Source organism: Panthera onca, chromosome E1 (assembly GCF_046562875.1).
Source record: "Panthera onca isolate mPanOnc1 chromosome E1, mPanOnc1 haplotype 2, whole genome shotgun sequence".
NCBI lineage: Eukaryota > Metazoa > Chordata > Mammalia > Carnivora > Felidae > Panthera > Panthera onca.
Genome location: NC_138352.1, coordinates 52,768,850 through 52,793,181, shown reverse-complemented (window position 1 = coordinate 52,793,181; position 24,332 = coordinate 52,768,850). Strand labels below are relative to the sequence as shown.

Genomic DNA, 24,332 nt, shown 5'->3' with positions numbered 1-24,332 from the left:
CTGGAGCCTGCTTGGGATTCTCTCTCTCTCTCTCTCTCTCTCTCTCTCTGTCTCTCTCTCTCTCACACACACACACTAAATAAATAAACAAAAAAAGCCCAAACAAAGCCTGGTGTATCTGGGGAGCTGCATATTCAGTCCGAGGCCCCAGCAAGGGGCTGAGGGTAGGGAAGGGAAAGGGAGAGGCCAGCTGGCGAGGTAAGCAAGGGCCAGAGGACCCGGAAGCGAGCTGAAGAGACTGCACTGTCTCCTGAGCAGTAAGTAGAACATTCTAGTGAGTACGCTGACACCCACTTTCTGTTTGTTTGAAATTTTTTTAACGTTTATTTCAATTTTATTTTTGAGAGACAGACACAGAGTGTGAGAAGGGTAGGGGCAGAGAGAGAGGAAGACACAGAATCCGAAGCCGGCTCCGGGCTCCGAGCTGTCAGCCCAGAGCCCGACGCGGGGCTCGAACTCACGGACCGTGAGATCATGACCTGAGCCGAAGTCGGAAGCTCAACCGACTGAGCCCCCCAGGCACCCCGACACCCACTTTCCGTGTCCACATTCTGCCTGTGCTATTACACACTTAGTACCTTTCAACTGGCTACTCTTTTCCCCCTAAAATTAAATTCATTTTCAAGGGACATGTTGTTTGACCCCCACAAATGGGAAACCAGTAGCCCTTGCTATAAATAAAGGAAAATATAGAAGAAAAGCCTTAAAAAGAAACATTTCTGGGGCGCCTGGGTGGCTCAGTCGGTTGAGCGTCCGACTTCAGCTCAGGTCATGATCTCAGAGTTCGTGAGTTCTAGCCCCGCGTCGGGCTCTGTGCTGACAGCTCAGAGCCTGGAGCCTGCTTCACATTCTGTGTCTCCCTCTCTCTCTGCCCCTTCCCTGCTCATGCTCTGTCTCTGTCTCAAAAATAAATAGACATTAAAAAAAAATTTTTTTTTAAAGAATCTTGATTAAAGAACTATGGAATAAAGAGAAAACCTTTAAAAAAAAAAAGGAAACATTTCTATGAAAATCAAAATTGTTCATCGGCACTATTAAAAGAAAAAAAGGAATCTCCCACCCAACACAACAAATACCTCACCTCAGGACGCTCTGGTGCGGTGGGTAAAAGCGTGGGCTCTAAAAGCCAGACCGCCTGGGTTCAAATCCCAGCTCCGAAGAGTATGAGTATGATCCGTGGGGGAAAGTCACCTCGTCTCTAGACGCTTTTGTGCTCTCGTCTGTAAAATGTGGCAATCATAGAAACTGGGTTAATCGCTGGGTAGTGCGATTAAGTGAGAGAGTTTGGGTAATGCTTACAAAGTGGCTTGGCTAGTTTGGGGTTGTGGCAAAACTTGCAAGGATTTGAAACGGGAGAGGGACGCGATCCTGTTAGCATCTCAGAAACCGGTCTCCCTCTGGCTGGGCGGGGAGGTGAGGAGTGGGGGCGGGGGGGGGGGGTGGTGGTGGTGGAGAGACCATTCTGGGGCTGCTGTGGTCCAGTGAGTAATGGTGGAGTCACGAAGCCTGCATCGGGATGGAAAAGGATGCGATTGGGTATTGGGGAGAGAGGCCCAAGGCGAGGCGGGCACCGAGATTCCAAGGAATTGGAGGGTGGGGCCCTTCGTGGAGGGGGGGGGGGAAACCCAGGAGGCCACGTGTCTGTGGGTCAGAATGTGATGAGCACGACTTTGCACACCCTGAGCTGGCATCGTTTGTGAAATACCGGAGGTGGCTGACCTCAGGCCTGGCGTTCAGCAGTGAGTAGGCTATGCCTTTGGGCTGAGGTCGGCCCCGCCCACCTCGGGGGAGGGGGTGTGGGGCGGGCAGGAGAAGGCTGGTGCTGAGTTGGCCGGAAGTGGGTGCGGGCAGCCACACTCCCCTGGTGGTCCACGACACAACGGGGGTCAGGAAAGCATTTCCAGGTGGCATCCTTCCTGCTGCCTCTCCCGGTCGTCAGGCCTCCCGCGCTGCAGACGGAGGCCCCTTGCAGGCTGCGGCCATTCCCAGGCTTAGTCCCCACCCCGCCCCCGTGTCCTGCCCTGCACCGCTCCCATTGAAATCTTGGGGCACTGAGGCACCAGAGGGGCACGATGATGACCCCGAGTGGGGTGGACGGAGGAAGCTAGGGGAGTCTTCCTCTGGACTCTCCGGTGTCTCATCTGGCTACGAACCCCAGTCCCCCTCAGTGCCCCCACCACTCCCCCTGCCCCACAGCTGATCTGATTTGGACGAAAGACGCGAGATCCCATCTCCCTAACAGAAGCGCAGGCCCAGGCTGCCCTGGGAAGCTCTTCTAGCTCCTGGATCCCCCTGACGGCGCCTGCTCCCCAACCCCACCCCCCCAACTCCTACCCAGCGGTCCCCAGCGGTGCCTAGAAGAGCTTCTCAGTAGGGATTCCTCTGCGGAGCGGAGGTCGTGGTTGTCCCTCCCTCCGCCACCAGGCGTCACCACCGGCCTGGAAATGGAAGGCGCAGCCTGGTGCGTCCGGACGCCCTGGCGACAGATGGCGGGTGAGGGTGAGGGGCAGAAGCGCCCGGCCAGCCCTTTGCGGGTGGGCGGGGATGCTCCCGGACCTCCGGGGATGGCGCTCCGGAGATGGGGCCACGCGGTGCTCTGGCCCCAGTGTCTATTGGGCGGGGGGTGGTGGGGGTGGGGGGTGGGGGAGGACGGGGTCCAGAGGGGCGATGTGGCCGGGATTCAGGAGGCCAACCCGAGGAGCAGGGGTGCGGGAGAACCTGCGGATGCCGAGGGTGCCCCGCCTCTTCGCCCACCCCGCGCCCCTGGCGTGAAAAGGAAGCAGGAACTTCCTACTGCCAATGCTATATTGACCCATTTCATAAATTAAAAGCCCGAGGCTCATTTCCGGGGACCAAGTTGTACGAACCCCCCCTCCCAGCCCCAGCCCCTCCCTGCATTTGAAATTCTGGTTAAACGAGGCACTGAAGGCGAATGTAACAATAGCCAGCATTTATGGGGCACCTACTGTGTACACGCTGTTCTCAACAACCTTATAACGTGGATACTCTTATTGCCCCCACGAGGAAACTGGAGCACAGACAGGTGAAGTCATTTGCCCGAGACACGGCGGCCCCAGGACTGAGACCCAGGCGATCTGCCTCCAGGACTGGGGCGCGGAACGACGCCTCTGGGTAGCACAGGCCACAGGCCGTTTGAAGGGTCTCTAGGAGACCCCCCGGCGCAGGGCACCGGCGCGCGGAGGGGTGGGCGCACCAGCAGGAGCTCGGGGGTGGGGACGCTGCGGGCGGAGGGCAACCAGCAAAGCACCTACAGGAGGCGCCCCAAGCGCCCACCAGGTGGCGCGCTGACCCCACTCGCCTCGGACGCGACACGCCCGCGCAGTCTCTCCGTCGCCCCCTGCGGGAGTTGGTGTTGACCACAGCGACCCGGGTGCAGCCGACAGGTGTCGGACAGGTGACCTGGTGCCAGGTGTCGGCTCCGGGCCAGGTGGCCTGCAGTTTAGCGGCCCCTCTCAGGCCTTGTTTTCTCCCCGCCTCGTTCCTCGCCTTTGAAGATACTGAGAGGTAGCAGCGAGGAGTCGGGCCCAGAATCCCTTTCTTCAGCGCTTCTGTGTTTACAAAGCACTTGCCACTGGTTCGGTTCCGACAAAAGACCAGGGGTGGTACTAGGTGCCCAGCAGAGGGCCAGATGCTCTCACACCCGTCAGTCCCCCCACCCCCCATGAGGTGGGCACTATGATCCCCGCTGAGGCCCAAAGAAGAGAGGTTCACCCAAGATCGCCCAGACAGCAAATCTCAGAGATGCTCTCTCATCCGGGCCTTCCACGGGCTGGACTGTCCACGCTGCGAGAGCCCCCGTGGGAGCCTTGCCAGCCAGGAGAAGGTCCCTGTCCGCTGGTGAGATCCCGCGAGGGGCAGGGGCATGGACAAAATGACTTGGGATGTTCGTGGGCGGCTTCCCTCAGGGCCTTCGGGGCCAGAGGTCTCCCACCTGCCTCCCTGGCTCCCTTGTCCCTCGCCCTGCAGGTTCCCTCCTCCCCCCTCCCTCCTGACTCCACCCCTGGCTCTGGTAGACACCCCCCCCCCCCCCCCCCCCGCCCTTGCCATGCTCTGTTCTCTGCAAGCTCCTCGCGATCTCCCCTCCGATGATCCTCTGGGCTCCTGCACCTCCCAGTCTCGTCCCTCTAGTGGGTCCTGCACGCTGCCCCCCGCTACTCCCTGCCCCTGAGCACCCACCCCATGGCACCTTACACTCCTCCTGTTGAGGAGGGGGTGGGGGGCGCTGCATCTCTCCCCCCCACAAACCAGCTCTTTGCCCTGTCCTCTGGGCCAGAAAGCTGGGAGTCACCTTTGACTCCTCAACCGCGTGTCCCAGAGTCGAACTTCTCTCCGTTGCACCCCTTGAACGTCGCGTCCTTCTCCCCGTGGCGTCTGTCCTCAGCCCACGGGCACCTCCCGGCCTCCACTTTTACCCCCTCCCCTCTCCACCCTCCGCACTGCTGTCCGAGTGACCTTTCTAGTGATCGTGGCGAGGGCAGCTCTGACCCCTGCTTAAAACTTGTAATAGACCCGAAACACCTTAATCACGGGATGAAACCCCAAATCTTTAACCAGACCCACAAAGCCCTGGGCCACCCGGCCCCGCCCACCTTGCCGGCTCGCCCTCTCCCCGCTCCGTGGCCACACTCACTTCCTTCAAGTCTGTCCGAGGTGCTAACGCCTCCTCGTCCCAAGGTCCTAGCGTGTACTGTTCCCTCTGCCTGGAAGCCCCCTCCCCAGCTCTGCGGCGGGGCCAAGGCCTCCAGGTCATTACATCCCAGCTGAAATGTCCCATCTCACAGAGTTTCCCCCCCGCCCCCCGGCCCCCGGCCCCTCCTAGTCTCCCCTCTCACTGGGGACTTGCTGGGTTCCACCTTTACACCACTGCCCACCATCTGGGAGCTTGTGTTGCCCTGTCTCGGCTGGCTAATCTCCATCTCTCTCTCGGAGCCCAAACCCCAAACTCTCCGTGCGCCCGAGGACTGCCCATCACAGCGGTGCCTCCACACCCAGCCCGGGACATGAAAGTCGGGGCCCCGCGACTCTGTGTGGGACAAGGCACCCTTTCATGTCGCCTTCATCAGAAACCCACCTCCACTGCTTTCATCTCCGGCCTTTTCAGGAGTTGCTTCCTCTTCCGGAAGGGTTCTTTCCTTCCCCTTCCACCGTCCGCCCCCCCCCCCCCCCCAACCGGGGCCAGGCCGATCCTCATATCACAGGATCACAGGACTGAGTTCTCTGTGATTAGTCCTTGGCCCCCTCATTTGAATCAGGGCTTGTCTCGGGGCTCCCCCCAGTCCCCTGGATGTAGCATCCGTCGTAACACTTGATGCTGGAATTACTGCAAAGTGCAAACTGCCTGGTAAACATGAGAGATTATCGACAATCATGATGGGTGGCTGCCTCCACGCCCCCTCCCGCTACCCCAACCCCCCCTCCAGACCTCTTGGCTTTGGCTGGCTCAAGGGCATCCACTCTCTGCCTTTCAAAGCATCAGGAACCCCATTTCCCATTCATTCAATAAGCACCGACCTAACCTACCGGGCACCTACTGGGCTGTTTGCTTTCCCCGCAGCACTGCCCGCCCCACCCCTGCCCAGGAGGGGAGGATCCTTCCCAGGGGGAGGCAGAAGCCGGTGGGAGCAGAGGCGCTATAAGCAAATGCCAACTGCACCTGGCGGCGGGTGCACTGAGGAGGCTGGGGGCCGAGGGGTGGGCCCCCTGCACCAGGTGCTGCCCCCTTCCTGAGCTGCTGCTGTACGCAGGGCAGGGTGTGGGAGGGTTAGCCTGAATGGCAGACCTGGGGGGGGGGGGTGCTGCCTCCAGCACGGGGCCGTGCACCCAGCTCACAGAATCTGTGGTCTGTCTTCCCACCCGGGGGAGCAGCTAGAAGGACCAAGGTGGGGTGCGGTTGCCAGAACAATCAGCCAACCCCAGCGGTCGCTTTTCTGGCCACCCCCCCCCCTTCCCCGGCCACCGTGTTCCTTTGAGCCGCTGTTCGTTTCCCTCTTTCCTGACCCTCCTGACAGAGTTTATCAAAGTGAAGTCCAGAGGCAGCCCCCGTTGGCGTCACGTGGGACGGGGGCAGGGGCTTATAAGAATACATGGTGGGGGGCTCCTATCTCCTGAAAGGCTCCCGGGGGGGAGGCCCTCTTAGAATCTGCATGTATTGCAAGAACCCCCACGCTGCGTGGCACACGATTGTGACAGCCCCACGGTGCCCCACTGCTTCCAGGACCAGCCTGCCTCTGTCCTTGCCCCTGCCTGCCAGCTCCTTACTGGGGTCCTTTGGGTGCCGCTCTTCCTCTGCCCATCCAAGCCCCTTGTTCCCCTTGTCATCCACGCCTCTTGCGCCCCGGGCTAGACTTTATTCCACCCTCGGGGGGCCCGCAGCACCCAGGCTTGACATGACCAAAGCTGACCCCGCCATCCTTTCTCCAGAACCCACCTTCCTCCCCCACGCCTTTGGTGCTCACCTCAGCAAGCCCCTTTCCGCCTTCCTCTCTCGTCTCAGCAACGAACACACCCTGGTTATTTTGCCTCCTACAAGATGTCCTCAGCGTCCCCCTCTCCCCAGACCCTTGCTTTTATCCCCTAACGGGTCCCCCCCCCCCCCTGCCCACCGCCCTCCCTCGCTCTAGTCTCTCCTCCTTCCAGGGAGTTCTCCAAAAGCTCTCCAAAATGCAAGCTGACTACAATCACCAGCGCCCCCCCCCCCAAAAACCCTTCAGAGGTCTTAACCCATGACCTGACACGTGACAGCCTCCTGTTCCAGCCTCTCCTCCCCTCCCCTCTGCGCTTCAGTAACAGCACACCGCCTCTGTGCCCAGCCTCCTCCCTGTGACCAGTCAGTGCCCTCTGCCAGGAATGGCCCTTGCTGGCTGACCCCCTCCTCAAGGCCTCGGCATCCCCTCCTCCAGGAGGCCTTCCCCGAGCCTCCTGGACCCTGCCCGCACCATAGTCGGTGCATCCGTGATGCCTGTCACAGGGATCCCTTATCATCCATTCACCACACCGAATTAGAATCATCAGTTTCCACGTCTCGGTTGCACATTCGCCAGTGAGACCCTTGAGGGCAGGGACGTCCCGTTCGTCTCTGAATCCCAGACCCCGGCCCGGCACCTGGCATGGAAGACAGGCCCGACTAAGGGCTGGCGGACGAATGCAGAAGGGAAACTTGAAGGAAGTGAGAGCCAGAAATGGCCGAGAGGGCAGGGAGGGCAAGCCTGGCAGGAGGCGCCGCCAGAGCAAATGTGTGGGAAGTAGAAAAGCGAGAACTTCCCTTGATTGCACTCCCACGACTGCCCGCCAGCCATTGTGCATGAGCTTTGTTTGCACATTTTGTCTCTTTCAGTTCTTGCAATAACAGATCGGGGAAACGCATCAGAGAACCAAAGCAACCTGCCCAAGGTCACACAGCCGGGCCTGGAGTGGAATCCACGATTGTCTGGCCTAAAAACCTGTGCCCTCTCTGCCGAGCCACACGGTTCTCCTGGGGATAGGACCTTCTGGGGACCGACCGGGAGTGGGCCCCACCACGCCTCTGCCTAGCTGAGCTCCAGAACCAGCTGCCCACGCTCAGGCCAACAGCTTCTTCCTCCCAGCCGGACCCGAGGCTCGGAGGCCAGACAAGGATCTGTCTGTTCCTTCTTCCCTGGACTTTGGGGGTCTCTGATAGACGTGCCCACACCCCCCACCCCCCACCCCCCCGCCACCACCACCAGGGAGGGGCTCCTATGCATCCTGGTACTGCCTAGGGCGCCTGGGGGAATGCAGGGGGCTCTGCGATGCTGTCTGGGTTCTGCAGAATCTGTCTCCCTCATCGCACTTGGCCCAGGCTGATATTAAGATTCATCTGCATTCCCCGCGCACCCGCCTGGCAGATGGTGGGGGAGGAGGCTGGGTGCGTGCTGGGGGCTGCAGCCAGAGACCAAGCTAGGCTCGGAGGGCCACAGAGCAGAGTGCCCACCCACCGTGCTCCCTCAGCCCAGCCCGGACTGGGACCACTCCAACTGCCGGGGTAACTCCTCACCCTCACAACCTCCAAGGGGTGCTAAGGACTTGACCTTTGCTTTTTCTAAGGACTGAAGGGGTCCTGGAGTTCCGGGAAGGAAACACGGATGTGCGTGGGACCACGGAGGATGGGCCCCACTTTGGGGAATTCCAAATAAGGGTCCTCCTTGCCCTGGGGGTTTGCAGAGGTTGGAGAAAAGCAAGGACCCCATGGGATAGGAGCACCCTGTCCTGGTGGCTCCCTGGGTCACAGGGAGGGGAAGTAGTGAAGAACGCAGGCACAGCTTTCAAGGAAACCTTGCCCGCCTCGCCCCTCAGCTTCTCAGGAGGCTGACACCTGACCCCAGCCCCAGAATTCAGCCTGGCCCCCCGTGACCTTTTCAGCCCAGGGCTCTGGCCAAAGTTTCCCATCACATTAATTGGACGGCGCCGGGGGGTGGGGTGGGGTGGTGGTGATCCCAACCCCCCCCCCCCCCCCGAGTAAAGTAGAAGAGGAAAGAAACTGACGTTATAACACAAGGAGTACGGGCTAGACACCCAGAAGAACTTCCCTCGGCACAGAAGCAAGTCTGGCAGAGAGAAAGTCACTTTCAGCTTCGGGATAGGCTACTCATTACTGACGTTCTCTCTGGCTGTTGGCATGGGTTTGGAAAAAATAACCTTTCCAAAGTCCACGTCTCCTGGGGTTCAGGACAGGGCAGCAGATTCCCAGTGCCCGCTGCGGGGGTGGGGGGGGTGGGGGGGGGGAACGGGCGCCCTGCCAGAGGGAGGGATGGAAAGGGTAGTGTCCCTATCCCCGGGCCACCACCCTCTCCCCTCCTCGCCCAGACTTCCTCCGCCCCCGCGTCCGGCCGCCTTCGTCCTAGGTCCCCCCGCTGCGGGCCGGCAGGGGAGGAGTTAACTCCGGAGGTACCGGCTGGGCTCACCGTACCTGCCGCCGCCGCCGCCGCCGCTGGTGGGAGGGACGAGGAAGCGCGAGCCGCCTGGGCGCCAGGAGCGCTCCAGTCTGGCGGGGTGCTGCGCGGGGAGCGGGCGGCGGGGCCCGGCGCGGCCAGGGGCGTCCGCCAGGGGGCGCGCCGCGACGGGGCGGGAGGGGCCGTCTGGTCTGGGGAATTAGCGCCAGGGACGGGCGCGCGCGCGGGTCCCCAGCACATCTGGGCGAGAGCGGCGCCGCTGGACCGCGGGGGGCGCCGAGCGCAGATCTGGAGCGGCAGAGGCACCGCGCGGCTGGGGCCCTTCGAGGCGCGCGGGGCGCCCATCTGGGACCTCGAGAGGGGGCCGCGCCGCGCGCAGCCGGGCCGGGGGAGGGGGGCGGCGGCGGCCGCACAGCTGGACCGGAGGGGGCGGGGTCGGTCCCGGGCGGCCGGCAGAGGGGAGGGCCGCGAGCCGCCGGGGACTGGAGCATGGGACGGCGCGCCTGAAGGAGCAGGGGCGAGGCAGGGGCCTGGGCGCCCGGCAGGAAAAGAGGAGAGACAGGGACCCGAGAGCAGAGGAGGAAGATGCAACTGACTCGCTGCTGCTTCGTGTTCCTAGTGCAGGGCAGCCTCTATCTGGTGAGTGGCCCGCGGGGAGCTGCGCGGAGGGGCGGGAGCCCGGAGGACGGGGGAGAGCCCGGAAACTTTCTCCCTTCCCCACCCCCCGACATCGCCGGGATGGAGGGGAAGCCCGGAGGCCGGGGGTGGGGGGTGGAGGGGGAGAGGGCGGGTCCGAGGACGGAGACTGGACCGCAAGGGTTAATAGGGGCGGGGAGAGGGTGCTCGGCTGGCCCACCCACTCGGCCGCTGGTGGCGGGAGGTGCGACCAGCACGAGGGAAAAGGCCAGCAGCGGGGCGCCGAGGGTTACTCGACCCCGTCCCGGCGCCCCGGGACGCGCGGAAGGGGAGTGGGGGTGGGTGGCGGAGCTGACGACCTGCCAGGTCTGGGGGCGTGGGCTCTCCTCCGACCTCGGGGACCCAGAAGGCCTGGGACCTGGGTCCCGCCAGCGCGCGGAGGCTGTCCAGGCGGGAGGGGGGGGGGCGCGGGGGGTGGCCCCCGCGGACCCCGCTCGCGCCTTCCCTCCCGCTCCCTCCCTCCCGCCTGTTGTTTTCTTCTCCTCTCCCGGCTGCGCGCAGCCGGAGCCCCACAGGACCTGGGCCGGCGGCTCCCGCCCCAGGCGCCCGCGGCAGCTGAGCGGAGCGCCCAGAGCCCGCTCCCCGTGCACTCGCTCGCCGCGTCCCTGCGGCCCGGGACGCCCGGGACTCCCCCCCCACCCCCCGCTTCCCCCCTCCCCCCCTCCAGGGGCTTAACTCCTCTCCGACCGCCCCCACCCCAGTCCTGTCGTAGAGAAGCCTGGCCCCACATCTGGACCTGCCGGTTTCTTCAAAACAACACCCCCCCCCCCGCGCGCGCGTGCCACCTCCCCTTTGCCACTATGTACAAGCGCCCTCCCCTTCTCGCATCCCCACCTGCGGCCCTTCTCCCCACCCTCCAGCCATTCAGCTTCGACCCCCAGGACCAAGTAAACACAGGTCTGCAGAACCGAGTCCAGCTCCCCCCCCCCCCCCCCCCCGGAGCCTCCCCTCCTGGCTGTCCCTTCCCACTACCTTTGGGGCCTAGCAGGCAGGGCCACCCAAGCACACCTCTGCAGGCATGGCCGGGATCAGAACAGGGGGCGTGAAGACCCCAGGCCCCTTGGGAGCCCTCCAGAGCCCAGCCCTCTGGGGTCCCCCGTCCTCACCCCAGGGGTCACCAGCAACCCAAATGCTGCCCCACTCTGAGCTGGTGTCCCTAGGACTGGTAAGAAGACACAGAGGGTGAGTACTCTGTCCCGAAGCTGAGTAAGCACACACTGGGCGGTTGCCCTCAGGAAACCTTGCCTACTCCCTGCTGCCCTCCGGAGCTGTCCCGAGTCTGAGCTGGGTCACTCCGTCCTGCCGGCCCTCCCCCACGGCTCCTCCAGGAGGCCTTCCCAGGTGGTGCCTGTTGCCATAGCCCGTCCAGCAGAGGCTGGCCGAGCCTTGGCTGTTTGGCAGAAGATTCCGGGTGGGGATGGGGCTTGGATTCAATCTCCATAAACGGACCTACCTGGTCCGAGGGGCTGGGAGTGTGTGGTAGAATGGGAGGGCCGACCCCGTGCGACCTGGCCTTAGAGGGACGTAACCTGGTGGCCTCATCTGTAGAAGGGGAATAAGAAAAACTGCCTCGTAGAGCGATAGTGTCCTGCCATGGCACCCTCGGTGGTCCCCAGAGGTTTTGACTGGCCGCGGCTGGGCCATCCTGGGTGTGGAACTCACTCCAGGGCTCCCCCCTCCCCATTCCTCGTGCCCAATCCTGAGCTGCCTTTGTACCAGAGAGAGAAGGTCACTGGGCCCAGCTTTCTTATCCCATTGTCTGCTGGTTCTCTTAGTCTCAGAGGACAAAACTACCCCAGGGGAAGGGTGGTGGGGGTCTCATCTAAACAGCCTAGGAAGTGGCAAAAAGCAGGGGCCGCACCTGTCCTGTCAAACGGGGGGGTGGGGCTCTCCCAGCGGAGGGATGGCGCATTTTGAGGGCCGTGACTGTGCCTCCATATCACCCTGGGACTTTTACAGAGGCGGGGGGATTTTCCTCTGTGAAACTGTAACCTCATAACCTCTCCTGTAAGACCGGGGGCTCTGTCAGCACGAGGTTATGCTTCTGACATCGGATGAGGACTCTCCCCGGATCGGGAGCTGGGCCTCCCCCGTCAGAATGGGGCCTCCTCAGGGGCAGGGGCTGTGTCCCTCTGGTGCCATGGCTCACTGGAGAGAATTCTCGACCATCCTTCCAGATGCTGAGCGGTAGCCAGAGACGGGACAGTGGGGTGAGGAGATGGGGGCGGCCCGAGTGTCAGAGGGCGAGATGGGACCACGGCACAAGCCGGAGTATGCATCCAACCCCTAGAGTAGGACGGTTGAGACATCACTCGGCCTCAAGTCAGCGGAAGGGACAGGCAGGGAGTTGAGGCTGCTGGTGGGGGACACAGTGACCAGAACTCCTGGGTCCTCTGGGGACGGGGCTGTCAATGTCCTCCCAACTCCCTCCACAGGTCATCTACGGCCAGGATGACGGTCCTCCCGGCTCCGAGGACCCTGAGCGTGATGACCACGAGAGCCAGCCCCGGCCCCGGATGCCTCGGAAGCGAGGCCACCTCTCACCCAAGTCCCGCCTCGTGGCCAACTCCACTCTCCTAGGGCTGCTGGCTCCCCCCGGGGAGGCATGGGGCGTCCTTGGCCAGCCCCCCAACCGCCCGAACCACAGCCCCCCACCGTCGGCCAAGGTGAAGAAAATCTTCGGCTGGGGTGACTTCTACTCCAACATCAAGACGGTGGCCCTGAACCTGCTCGTCACGGGGAAGATCGTGGACCACGGCAACGGGACCTTCAGCGTCCACTTCCGACACAACGCCACCGGCCAGGGCAACATCTCCATCAGCCTCGTACCGCCCAGTAAAGCTGTAGAGTTCCACCAGGAGCGGCAGATCTTCATCGAAGCCAAGGCCTCCAAGATCTTCAACTGCCGAATGGAGTGGGAGAAGGTGGAACGGGGCCGCCGGACCTCGCTCTGCACCCACGACCCGGCCAAGACCTGCTCCCGAGACCACGCTCAGAGCTCAGCCTCCTGGAGCTGCTCCCAGCCCTTCAAGGTCGTCTGCGTCTACATCGCCTTCTACAGCACGGACTACAGGCTGGTCCAGAAGGTGTGCCCAGATTACAACTACCACAGTGATACCCCCTACTACCCCTCCGGGTGACCCTGGGCAGGCCACAGAAGCCGGGCCGGGGCTGGAAGGACGGGCCCGCCCGCGGAGGAGGCCATCTGGTTGGATACTGGGCAGGGACACGGGGAGGGACCTCAGGCAGGGAAGGGGGGAGGGGTGGAGAGAAGGAGATGCCAGGTGGGGCCGGGGCCAAGTCTCACGTGGCGGTGGGGAAGGGGTCCCAAGTGCGGGGCCCCAGCCTGGGGTTGTGGAGCGGCCGGGGCATAGGAGCACTGGAGGAGGAGTGGGGTCTCTGGGCAGCCCCACGGGGCTCCCCTGCTGAGCGACAGGAAGGTGCTGGGCCCAGGAGACCGCTGGGGAAGGCAGACCAGTGTGGCCAGATGAGGTCACGGAGAAGAGCCCGAAGCCTCGGCTCCCTCCTGGCCATGCTGAGAAAGAAAAGCAACAAGGAGAGGGGTCTCTCATCAGCAAGGGCACCGAAGGATGGCAGAGATGAGACGGGGCTGCCCGGGAGCCAGCCCTGGGTGGGGGGAGGGGCGGGGCCGGAGGAACTCTTGAGCCCCGCTGAGTCAGCACCCCCCCCCACCAAGCCCATTGTCCTGGACTGTGGACTGAACTTGGCTTCAGGCTGAAGTGGTGACCCTTGGAGTCGTTTTGACGTCTTGACGAATAGACCGAATAGACCGTCTGCTCCCCGCCAGGCCGTAACCTTTCCAAAGTTCCCTCTCCTGCCATTGCCGCTCCTCCCCTCCCCGCCCCGCCCCCCCCCCCCATCCACCCTTGTGCCGATGGGTCACCCATCCTTCAGCTGCAACAGAGGGTGACTGTGGTTCTCCCACCTCCAAGGCCACAGATGGGAGCCCACCCTTGCGCTGTGTCCCCTCGCCACCCCACCCCCCTGCTGGCTCCTCTGGGAGCGTCCTCGTCCAGCCAGCAAGCCTTGCCCGTCAGCCTGGGACTCACCCGGATGGATACAGGGCCTTCAGCAGCTCGGGGCCGCGTGACGCCAGACTGACAAGGGCGCTGGACCTGTTCAGTGGTGTCTGTCTGTGGGTGGGGGAGGGGAGGGCGGGGTGTGCGATCCCCTGATTGTCAGCTTGTGTGCAGAGTCTTGTTCTGGAGCCGGGAATAAAGCTTTCCCAGGACACTGCTTCCTGAACTGTCCAGGGAGGGAAAGGGCCCGGGGTGCCCTGCCGTCCAGCCAGCGCTGCTCAGCTAGATGGCGGCAAGATGTTCCCTGGAGACCAGAGCTGCGGGGCGACAACAGCTGTTGGGGCTGGTGCTCACGGAGGGCCTCAGGGCTTCCCTCCCCAGCCTCCTTTTCTGGACCTGTTGGGAAAGCTGGGCAGACACTGCTCGGTGGTCCCAGGGGGTGGGTGTGGCCCCTGCAAAGCAGCTTGGGGAGGAAGAGCTGGTGGGGGGGGGGGGGGATGGGCCATTGTGTTCCTTGTCGTCTCCCTGGGTTGCCATCCGGGTGGGCCCCCGGGTGGGGTGGGGGGGGGCCCTCGCTCTGTCAGGGTTTGGCCCCGTGGCCTTGGACAAGTCCATTCTCCTCTCTGGGTCTCTTTCCGCTTCTTTGTAAAATGAAGAATATGCCCAACCCAGAGCTTCTCCCGTGCGAGTGGGCATCGGACCCACCGGGAGCGTCGGTTAAAACATGGAGTTCTGGGTTCCAGACGATTTGCCCTTCTAGCGAGGAGGCAGGGAGATGCCGACGCTCCTGAGGGGACACCCTCTGAGGACCGCTCACGTGACCTCTCTGTTCCTTTCTGGCTCTGGCCCCCTAAGATGAAGAGACGCCTCTGAGGCTCCCTCCCGACTACCTTCCAGCTGCTTCTTCTAGGAAAATCTCCTGGAAGGGTCCTCTCAGAGAGGCAGGGTGTCGGGCTTTCCGTCTGATCATGTGTCAGTGCAGGAACAGGCTGGGTTGGGGGGGAGTGGGGACAGAAGGAGGCTTGAAAGCAGCCATCCTCCCCCCCGCCCCCCCCCCCCCCAGCCGACAGGAGGGCCTTGGGATGGATTGTCAGCCGGTGACGCCTTGCCTGGGAGGGCCAGCCGGGCCCTTTGGGGCTCGGTGAGCGGGATGCTGAGCCCCGAGGACCAAGATCACAGGGCCCTCTCTAAGGTCATCCTAGAGCTGCTCACTTGGGAGGGCAGCACTCAGGTCCCCTGGGTCCCTCTCGGCCATGCAGCCACAGTGAGGAAAGTCCTAGCATGAGAGGGGAAGACAACGGTCCTGCCGCCCGCAGCCTGTCTCCCCTGCCTGCCAGCACTCAGCACGGCCCAGTGCTCCTCTCGCTGCAGAGCAGAGCTGGACGAGGCCTTAGAAGCCACCTTGCTGTATGAAGTGACCCAGAAAGGGCACATGACTCAGGCTCACACTCCTATGCCAGCGTTCCCCTGCACCGTGCCTCCCGGGGCCACCTCTCCTGAGCAGAGATCTGAGACACTCACCCCTTCTTCCCTGCCCCCCCCCCACCCCTCCACCATATCTACACTCTCTCTTCCCACCCTGACAGGTGGGTGGGAAGGTGGCACAGGTCCTTAGAATTCAGACAGGCCCTGCCCTGGGGGGCTCGCCTCGGAGATCTGGTGGGTTCTCTCACCTGCGGATGCCTCCCAGAAGCAAGCACCGCCCACGGCCCTGTGGGCACTGGAGGGAGAGACGGAGGGGGGTGGTCCTGGGCCCCCCTCACCTGGCCCTGGCTGGACGATCAGCAGGACCAGGGGACACTCTGACCCACCCCCCTCCGGCTCCTCTTTTGTGGAGAGCCAGATGCTGCTGACAGCTGGAGGGCTGGCCCGCTTGGCACGCATACGGCCTGAGCAGGGGGGAGGGCGGGGGGGTTCATCTTAATAACTTCATTTCACCCACGCGCACACTCCACTGCCTCATCCCTCCTTTTCTGCCCTTCCCCAGTAACCTGGCTGCTCTCCTCGGCTAGGATCTTGCTAATAGATTTTTCTCCCGGATTGTGATTCTTTTGCAATAGACCTCTGGGCCCTGATAGTCTTGCCACCACCAGATATTTTCTATGCCCCCTTGGTCCTCGCGAAGGTAAGGGGTCTGTCCCACTGCCTCTGGTGACGAAGGTACCAACCTCTGCGCCCTTGGCGAGCAATGTCTGTGACCTCCCCCAAGGACTACAATAAGGGCTCGCCTGATCTTGCCGTTCGAGCACTCACGGGAGAGCAGATCCCTCTAGAAGGAGCCTGTCTCCTCTCCCAGAGAGAAGCTCCAGGTCCTACCCCCACCCCACCCCTTTGGCTCCCCCACCGCTGCCCGCTCAGTCCTGTGGCCCAGCTCCCCATCCGCTCAGCCTAGCTGGGGAGCTGCCCCAGGGCAGAGGCCTCGTCTCCTTCATCCGAGGGGAGCTTCTGGAACAAGCCTCCCAGACTGGATGCCCTTTGAGGTCACAGCCCGTATCTCCCTATGAGACTGAGGAAGCAGGGTCTGTCCCTCCACAACTGAAGAGCCCTGTGAGGACAGCATCCGCCTCCCTCATCTGCCCGGAGTCCCCCTGAAGGCAGGAACCGCGATATGGACGCGGGGAAAGCCGGCCCTCGGGTCTGCCCTTCGGCTTTGTGCACCGTACTGCCTCGGCCTCGGTGTCCCCACCTCTGAAGGGGTGAACCCTCCCAGCAGTCTGTGGGGCTCATGAGGGGCTACATGTTGGGTCGAGTGGCAAGGGTCTAGGTCCCTCCTCTGTCCTCCTTCCCCCTCATGTTTCCTCCCTGGGATGAGTAAGCGGGGACTGAGTCACCCCCCCTTCCCCATCCTTGGCAGGGATGCTGGTGACCTTGCATGTGGCACTCTCCTGAGGCGAGGCCCATTGCTCAGAGATGCAGGAGGCAATGGGTGGGTAGGGAAGTGGGGGAAGGGTGTGTATGGGGGTGGAGGCGGCTGAAGGTCAGGGGGTGACCAGGGACCTGGATTATCCAGTCGAGTAGGTGTAGGGGGCTGTGTCTCTGTGTTGGGAAGCGATCCAATGCCACGGCTGGGAGTGGGAGAGAGAAATGTTACTTCCACAGACTCTGAGTCCTGCGGTCCTGCAAGGAGAACCGGGGGCTGGGGTGACAGGCGCAGAGAGGTGCCACCAGCCCCCCCCCCCCCCCCCGGGAGGAGGCAAGATCGGGCGGGGGTGGCACCTGCCAGTTATGCCAAAGCCCCGGAGCGGCAGCTGCCACCATCCTTGAGCACAAATGACAGAAGAGACCTGGTGCTCAGCCGTCGGGGGCTGGGCTCCCGTTACACGGGGGGACCCGGTTTCCGGTTGGCCCGGCGAGCTCAAAAGCCGACCGGAAAATCCAAGCGACGGAGGGCCACTTCGAAGCTTTCCGGTTCGTCCTCTCGGGGCCACCTGGCTAGATGGTCCCAAAGGGCGAGCTGGCACGTCCTGAACTTGCCACTGCACCGGCAACATGTGTGGTACAGGAGTTTGGATCTGCGCCGGTCCCGGGTCTGTCGTTCATTAGCTGGGTGGCTTCGGACAAAGAGCATCAATCGTCTCCCAGATGCCCTTGGGTGAACACCTAGGGATCTACCCACCCTGGAGCATCGTTAGGAACAGTTAAACGATTCACTCGACAATATTCCTTCCTCCTTCCTGGGTTTTGGGGCGTGGGGTTTACGTTAGCTTCAGCCTTTCCCTGGGGGAGCTGGGCGAAATGGCCCTGGGCTGGAGCTGGGAGACCCGGGTTCCTGGCCTGGTTCTGTCCCGTAACACACGAGGCAGAGCCCGCTAACTGTCCTGTGATATACATTGCACCTTTGCCCATAGTAACGGAATCCTCCGTTTTTAGCTGGGCCGAGGGCTGCCTGAGATTAAACACTACATCTCTCTCTGCCTCTCTTGCGCCTAGATGTGGCCATGTGAGTGAGATCAGGCCAGGGAGGTGTAAGCCAAAGGTTATCTGGCAACTTCTAGAAAGACAGTTAAGACAGCTCTGGCGGCCATCTTAGACAATGGGTGTCAGAGTCACATCCCCTGAAGGGTCAGAGCAGCGAGCGTCGGCAGGGAAGGCTTGGGTCCCAAACACCTGGTGCAAGAGCGTATTTTGTGCGCCGGAAATACCATACGGGCTCCAGGCTGCCCACCTTCAGACTTCTACGTGAGAGAAAAATCAAACTTCTGCCTCGTTTAAGCCGCTGTGCTTTGGCTCTCTAGATCTTACAGGTAAATTTATCACCACCCGACTCAATGGATGTGTCTGAGCAGTTCCCGTCTGTGGACCCGTTTCCTCATCTGTAGCAATGAGAGAATGCGCACAGACCTTGCCGCACACCGGAGACGTTTTAGGGGCTTGCAGGCGACAATGAACTTGGGAAAAGTTCTGGTCCCCCCCCCGCCCGCGACTGCCTGCCGGGCACGGAGACACGCAGTCTCCACTTGGGGAGGTGGAGCGTGTCGCTTTTGCATGGCGGGGAGCCCCTGGAGGGCTCAGAAGGATTCTCTACTCCCTCTGAAAGGCCTCCCGTCCCCAAATCCAACCCCCGCACGTCTTGAGTCCCCATCCACATTCTGATGTTGGTGACACACAATCCTCGTTAAGGGCCTGGCTGATCCCAGCCAGATGGGATCCTAATTTAATTAAAACCCTTTAATTACCTGCAACAACACAGCTTTGGAAGTCCAGGGCAGGAGGGGCCCGGGGACGGGAGGGGAGAGGGCACGGCAGGGTGGTGGCTGCCCTCCCACCACTCAGTGAACCCCGGGCTTTCGGGATGGTTCTTCCACCCGGTGGACACAAACCGCATGGAACAGCCGGTGCGGCCTCTGCCTCTGGCTCGGTCTGCAGCCAAGCCGGGGAGCCGGGCCAACCAGGCCCCGGGTGGTGGTGGTGGCGGGGGAGAGGCGGGGACGGGCGGACAGAGTGGCAGGCTCTTGAAACCCACGCTCTCAGTGCTGGTTTTGTGCTTGCACTGGGACCGGCACAGGCTGCCTGAGCCCAGGCCTGAGCTGCCGGAGACCCTGGCCCTGCCCAGGACGCTCTGGGTAAGAGCAGGCATGGTTCTGTTACCTCCCCAAACGGCCCGGCTTCAGAAACAGGGGTACCTCCACGTCCACCAAAGGAGAGCCCATGCCCCTGAGAACAAGGGTCTTCCCTCGAGGTGTCATCCACCCCGGGGAGGGGAACGTGAGCGAGTGGCTCAGGTGGGCCGCAGAGGGCCACGTCGTTTCCCGGGCCCCAGAAAGGACCCCCGGGGCGCTGGGCCTCCACCGGGTCCTCCCTGGGAAGGCAGAAGGAAGGGGCCCAGGCCAGACCGGAGTCCGCCGAGCCTTGGCAGGGGCAGATTCTGAAACCCAGGCTCTGGGAGCCGCACGGTTCTTAAGCCTTGTGGACCTCATCCCCTAATACCCGTCTATTCTAAGTATTCATTCAACAAATATTGTTTGATAAAACCTCTGACGCCGAGCTGGGGAGGCTCTACCGGTAGTCGAACACGCTCCCCGGGATCCAGGCCTTTCTGCTCCCACCCTTCCCATCCTTTTCCCTTCCTTCCCGTGCTTGGCCTCGCTCTGTGCTCTGCCTCATGTCCTCTGCCGTCCCGACACCCACCGCTCCCTCTGAGGCCCCCGCTCCTACCTCTGACTCAGGTTGAATCTGGAGTGCTGTGTCCCCGCCAACCTGGGGGCTGTGACAGTAGGAAATGTGGATGTCCCCCGTCCCAGACTAATGAGAGACTGGACAGGAGCTGTTGCTGCCGCAGAGTGGAGACTCCTTGAGGGGCACGGGCTGCGTGCCCCTGGCCTGGAGGCTCCCCAGAGGCAGAGGCCCTTCCTCCGAGGCCCGTCTAATGAACCGTCGGCACCCCAGCGTCCTGCAGAGCAAACGCCCCACGCCGAGGTAGGACCGCAGCCTGGGAGAGGAAGTGATGACAGGAGGGCAAGCCGCTATCCCCGCCCGGCACGCCTGACCTCCTGGCTGGGAGAGAGGCACACCCCTCCTCCCACCTGTCCCCAGTATTGATTGTTGTCTTCTCTAGAAAGGTCTTCAGAGACCCAGGTTAGCTCCCGGGGCACAGGGTCTTGCCTTGAATCACCGAGCGTCATGGGAAAGGCCAGGGCCTTCTGGATCCTAACCTAGTACCTGCTCTTTCCATCAAAACAAGCTTCCCCAGAGCCCCTCCATGGCTTACGGGGTAGCCCCCACCCGGGGGACAATGGTCTGCTCAGTCCCAGGGAGCCTGGGCTCCCCCATCTTGGGGCCAAAGCAAGGCCGTGTCCCAGTTATAATGTGTTTGAAGAGGGCTGGGTTTAGGTCTTAGTTGCCAGGTGATCATTACCCAGGCTCCCCTGGTTTCTCCGGGCCTTGGATGGCAGTTCTTTCCCCCACCCGCTCCTCTGGTTACTGTAAGGAACAAACTGTCCCTGTAAATGGTGTCGCCATGTCAGGGTACTGCCATCTAGCTCTGCCTGGCCCTCCCACCCACCTACTGGGGCCCACGGGCATCTCAGAGCCTCACAGGCGGGGGAAGAAAGCTGGCTTGTCTTGCTTTTGGGGGGAAGGCTGTGTAGCCCAGGGGTTGACAGCACGGATTCCGAAGCCGGGCTGCCAACTCCTAACTGTGGACCTTGGGCAAGTTACCGAACACCTTTATGTCTTAACGTCCCCATCTGTAACATGGGGATACTCTTTACCTGTCAGAGGGCTTTTGTGAGCTGCTCTGAGTAGAGTCCCACATTACAGCCCTCCCGATCTTGGCCAAGCCGGGCAGGGAGGGAGGGGGCGAGGGAGAAGAATGGCCTATGGGCACACTCATTTCTCGCCGCAGAGAGAAGGTGCAGGAGAAAACCCCATAGGAGAGGTCAGAAGTCTGTCACCGTCTACAAGAGATGATGCTTACAAAGGAATCTACTTTTGTGTTCCTTGACTCTGGCTAAGAAACGCGGCCCTTGGTTGCATGACTACTGCTCCTTGGGCCCAGAATCCCACTTCTGCACTCCAGAAGCCCCTGTGGTTGCACTATGGAGGCTCATCTGTGTATTCCCTGCCCGGGCCCTCTGTTGGTAAACGTAACACGAGGCTCAGAGAATGCAGGTGGCCACAGGGTCTTTATTTAGAAGCACAGAATTATAGAGCAGCCAGCCAAGCGCACCGAGGCCGCCTGCCCAGGGCCCCTCCTGCCTTACCTCGTCCCTACCCCCGACCTTGCCTGTCTTCGTCACCTCCACCCGTCACCTCCATCTGTCACCCCCGCCCTACGGATCCGTTTCTCATCAGCCTGGATGGCCTGTGGTCTCTTGCTGGTACCCCTGGGACCTGGGCGTGTGAAACATGCCCACCTGGGACTGTACCCGTGAGGGCGGGTCCCCGAGGACCGGGCCTTGAGTGACCCACTTCTACACTTGGAGAAGCGCCAAGGGCCTGGGATAGGAGGGGCCCTGCCGCCGCTTAGTCAGGCTCTGCCATCTGCCTCATTTCAGCAGAGATCAGCACTGGAGGGCTCGTTGTAGGCAGGGCTTTTTATTTTTTTAATGCGGCAGGATCAGGCTCAAGATGTCACTCCAGCGAGCGGGACTGGAGACGGGGTGGGGGATGGGGGGAGAGAGAGAAATGTCTAGGAAAACGGGGGAAATAAATGGAAGCTTCCTTGCTCCGGGAGGAGGGAAGGGCACGGAGGAGAGAGGGAAGGAAAAAAGGAGAGAAGCCCGCGAAGCAAAAATGGTGTAGAGGAGATGGGCTGGGTTTAGCAGCTACGCATCGTCCATCTTCCCCCCCACCCCGGCCCCCCAGAAGCCGGCGACAGCCCAAGAAACGAGGCTTCTGGGTCCCCGAGTTACGGCCGCCCGCTCCCCAAGCCCCCTGCCCACATCTGCAGGCCCAAGGGCTTCTGCCCCGCCTCCTACCTCCCTCTCTGGAATGCCTAATGTCAAGCACTGCTCACTTTCGGAGACTGTGATAGTGGTGACAGGGGTGGTCATACCTGCGCTATCCCAGGTGACTGGAAGATCTGGCGCAGGCTGACTCCTTCCCAAGACCCCTGTGGACTCCCCGTCCTCCACACATGACAGCAGGGTAAGAGCTCAGAGCTCACAGGACGCCAGGCGAGCCGCTCTCTGCAGGTTCTCGCTCCACAGGTAACTCTGCTTCAGAAGATCCCCCATGCGCCCAAAGGTGCCCGTTTCAGTGTCTCATCATAGATTTCTATTCCAAAGGGTATATACATATATATATAGCTTCGGCTGGAACCAACACGATACGTAGCGATCACATTAACATTAGCCTCAGTTTACCTCTCTGGAGCCCTCGTTCAACAGGCAGTCACTGTATTAAGGACTTAACATGTGTTGTCTCATTAAGTTCCCAAGAGAACCCTATGTGGTATACCCATTTTACAGAGGAGAAAGCTGAGGTTTACACCGGCAAGTACTTCGGCCAGGACCGTGAGTGGTGGTGGGAGGGCAGGGCCAGGCTCCTGAACTCCAGATGCTGTGCCACCAAACACGGGCCCCAGCTGGACCCTCGGTGCTGCCCTCTTACCAACTCTCTCCCCAGCCGCCAGTCCAGATCACTCCTCCACCCTGCCCCCCTCCCAGGAATTCCCAGCCATCGAGCTCATTCCCTACCTCACCCTGGAAGACATACAAGTCACCAGGTGCACAGTCATTTCAACTTCCCACCTTCCCACAAATGCACCTGTTTCTGCAGGACTCTCCTCACACCCAGGGAGGGCGTCCCTAAGCCCCCCAACCGCCTGCGTGCTCAGAACCTCAGGGCACGGATCATCCCCTCTCTCCTGGAGCTTTCCCATCAGCTTTAACCAAACAGGCTCCATCTTTCGGTAAACCCACCTCCCTCTACTCCTTTCCTGCCAGGAGCCCCTGCCAGGACCTTCTCTTTACAGCCATGCCTGAAACACGAGCCTGCTCTCGAGGCTCACTGCTCACCTCCCACCCGCTCCCCACCGCACCCCTCCTGGTCCCTTCCCTGAGTGTTCCTGCCTAAGGCCACCAATGACTTCCATGTTGCTACCTCCAGTGGGCGTTTAAAATTGAAAAAAGAATTTTTTTTAATGTTTGTTTATTTTTGAGAGAGAGAGAGAGAGAGAGAGAGAGAGCGAGCATGAGTGGGGAAAGAGCAGAGAGAGAGGGAGACACAGAATCAGTAGCAGACTCCAGGCTACGAGCTGTCAGCACAGAGCCTGACACGGGGCTCAAACTCATGAACTGTGAGATCATGGCTTGATCTGAAGCCAGGAGCCCCCCCCACCCCAGGGGGCATTTTAAAATTCTTTCTTATTCGACAGCATTTGACACTTTTAACTCTTTCGTGTTGGTACTCTTGACTTTGATTTTCTTCCTCCTCTCTCTCGCCACGTCTCCTGCGTGACTTACCCTCCTTTACCGGCGGCCTCCGTCCCCAGCCCCCTTCTCTCCTCACTCTGTACTCTTCCTTGGATCCAGCACACCCAGGGCTTCAGTTCCACCCATAGACCAGTATCTCCAGAACCTTCTCTCCGGTCCCCATCTCCCCTCTGGGTGCTGGGTTCATACATTCAACAGCCTCCATGTGGATTTCTCAAGGCATCTCATGATCAACAAGGAAGAGGAAATCAATGATCCTATTTCCCTCGAGCCTGTTTATCTTCCCATCCGCCTCTATCTTGGCGAATCCAGCCTGCTCACCTCTTCATCTCTACTCTGTCCGACGCCATCATCGGGTTCTGCCAAACCTGCCCTCTAAATCTCGGATCATCTAAGTCCGCCGCCTCCCTGTGCACGTTCTGTCAGCTCTTGCCTTCCACCGTCCCCACTGCCAGCATTAACTTTTCTGTACTCTCGCCAGGCATCTTATTAAAATGAAATCTTGTCACCCCCTTCCGCTTAAGACTCTCCCACGATTGCCCACCGTTCTCAATTAAGGGCCTAAATCCTAAATGTGACCTGGGGAAGGTCCTCCCTGCTCTGGCATCTTAACTCACTGCCACACTTGTCCACGCTCCGGCCCCCCAGCCTTCCGTGCTCCCGGCGCACATCGAGCTCCCTCCCGACTCAGGGCTTGATGTGTGCCGCTTCTTCGTGCCTTCGGTGCCGAATGTTGCCTCTCCCACCTCACCAGGCTCCAGCGCTCCATCCTTTGGCTTTCGCTTCAAAAGCTGCTTTGGGAAGCCTTCTGGATCTCTCAGATTAATTCCCCACTCACAGGCTCTCACGGTGCCCCACACGTTTCTTTCACAGCGCTCGGCATAGTTTGACAGCACGTTATCTGTGAGACTAGTAAGGACACTCTTTCCTCAGAGACTCTAAGCTCCACGGAGGGCAGGGAGCAGTTTGTGTAACCCACTGTCCACCCCTAGAAACCAGCGCAGTCCCTGGCACATTGTATGCGGAATGTATAAATGAATTACTGGCAAAGAAAACAGAAGAAAATTCATTCTTAAAGGCCAAACCAAGGCAAGGTTCTTAAACTTAGGTCACTGTGGGAAACCCTGGGGATCACCCATTGGTATGCTGACCGCTCTCAAAGGCCTTTTTCTCTCTTTAGCTTTGTTTGTTCAGACGTAATGGGGACAGGAAGGATCTTCAGTGGAGATCGCATCCCCTTGAATGATGGAAGATTATAAGAGATAATGTTGTCAGGGGACATGCCTATTTTT

The 24,332-nt window shown here is 61.2% G+C and overlaps 1 protein-coding gene across 1 annotated transcript; it reads left to right on the top strand.

Annotated features, from left to right (window-relative positions):
- Nucleotides 1-9,040: 9,040 nt before the first annotated feature.
- Nucleotides 9,041-13,894, top strand: NXPH3 (neurexophilin 3). The gene is made up of 2 exons (XM_078437280.2): nt 9,041-9,566; nt 12,059-13,894. The coding sequence occupies exons 1-2, from the start codon at nt 9,513-9,515 to the stop codon at nt 12,761-12,763; spliced, it is 759 nt and encodes a 252-aa protein (XP_078293406.1). The 5' UTR covers nt 9,041-9,512; the 3' UTR covers nt 12,764-13,894.
- Nucleotides 13,895-24,332: the final 10,438 nt, after the last annotated feature.

Excerpts from the sequence above, each read along its gene's own strand:
- NXPH3 (XM_078437280.2), top strand. The coding sequence starts at position 9,513 with ATGCAACTGACTCGCTGCTGCTTCGTGTTCCTAGTGCAGGGCAGCCTC. Across the intron at positions 9,567-12,058 it reads TGCAGGGCAGCCTCTATCTG|GTCATCTACGGCCAGGATGA; the intron begins GTGAGTGGCCCG and ends CTCCCTCCACAG.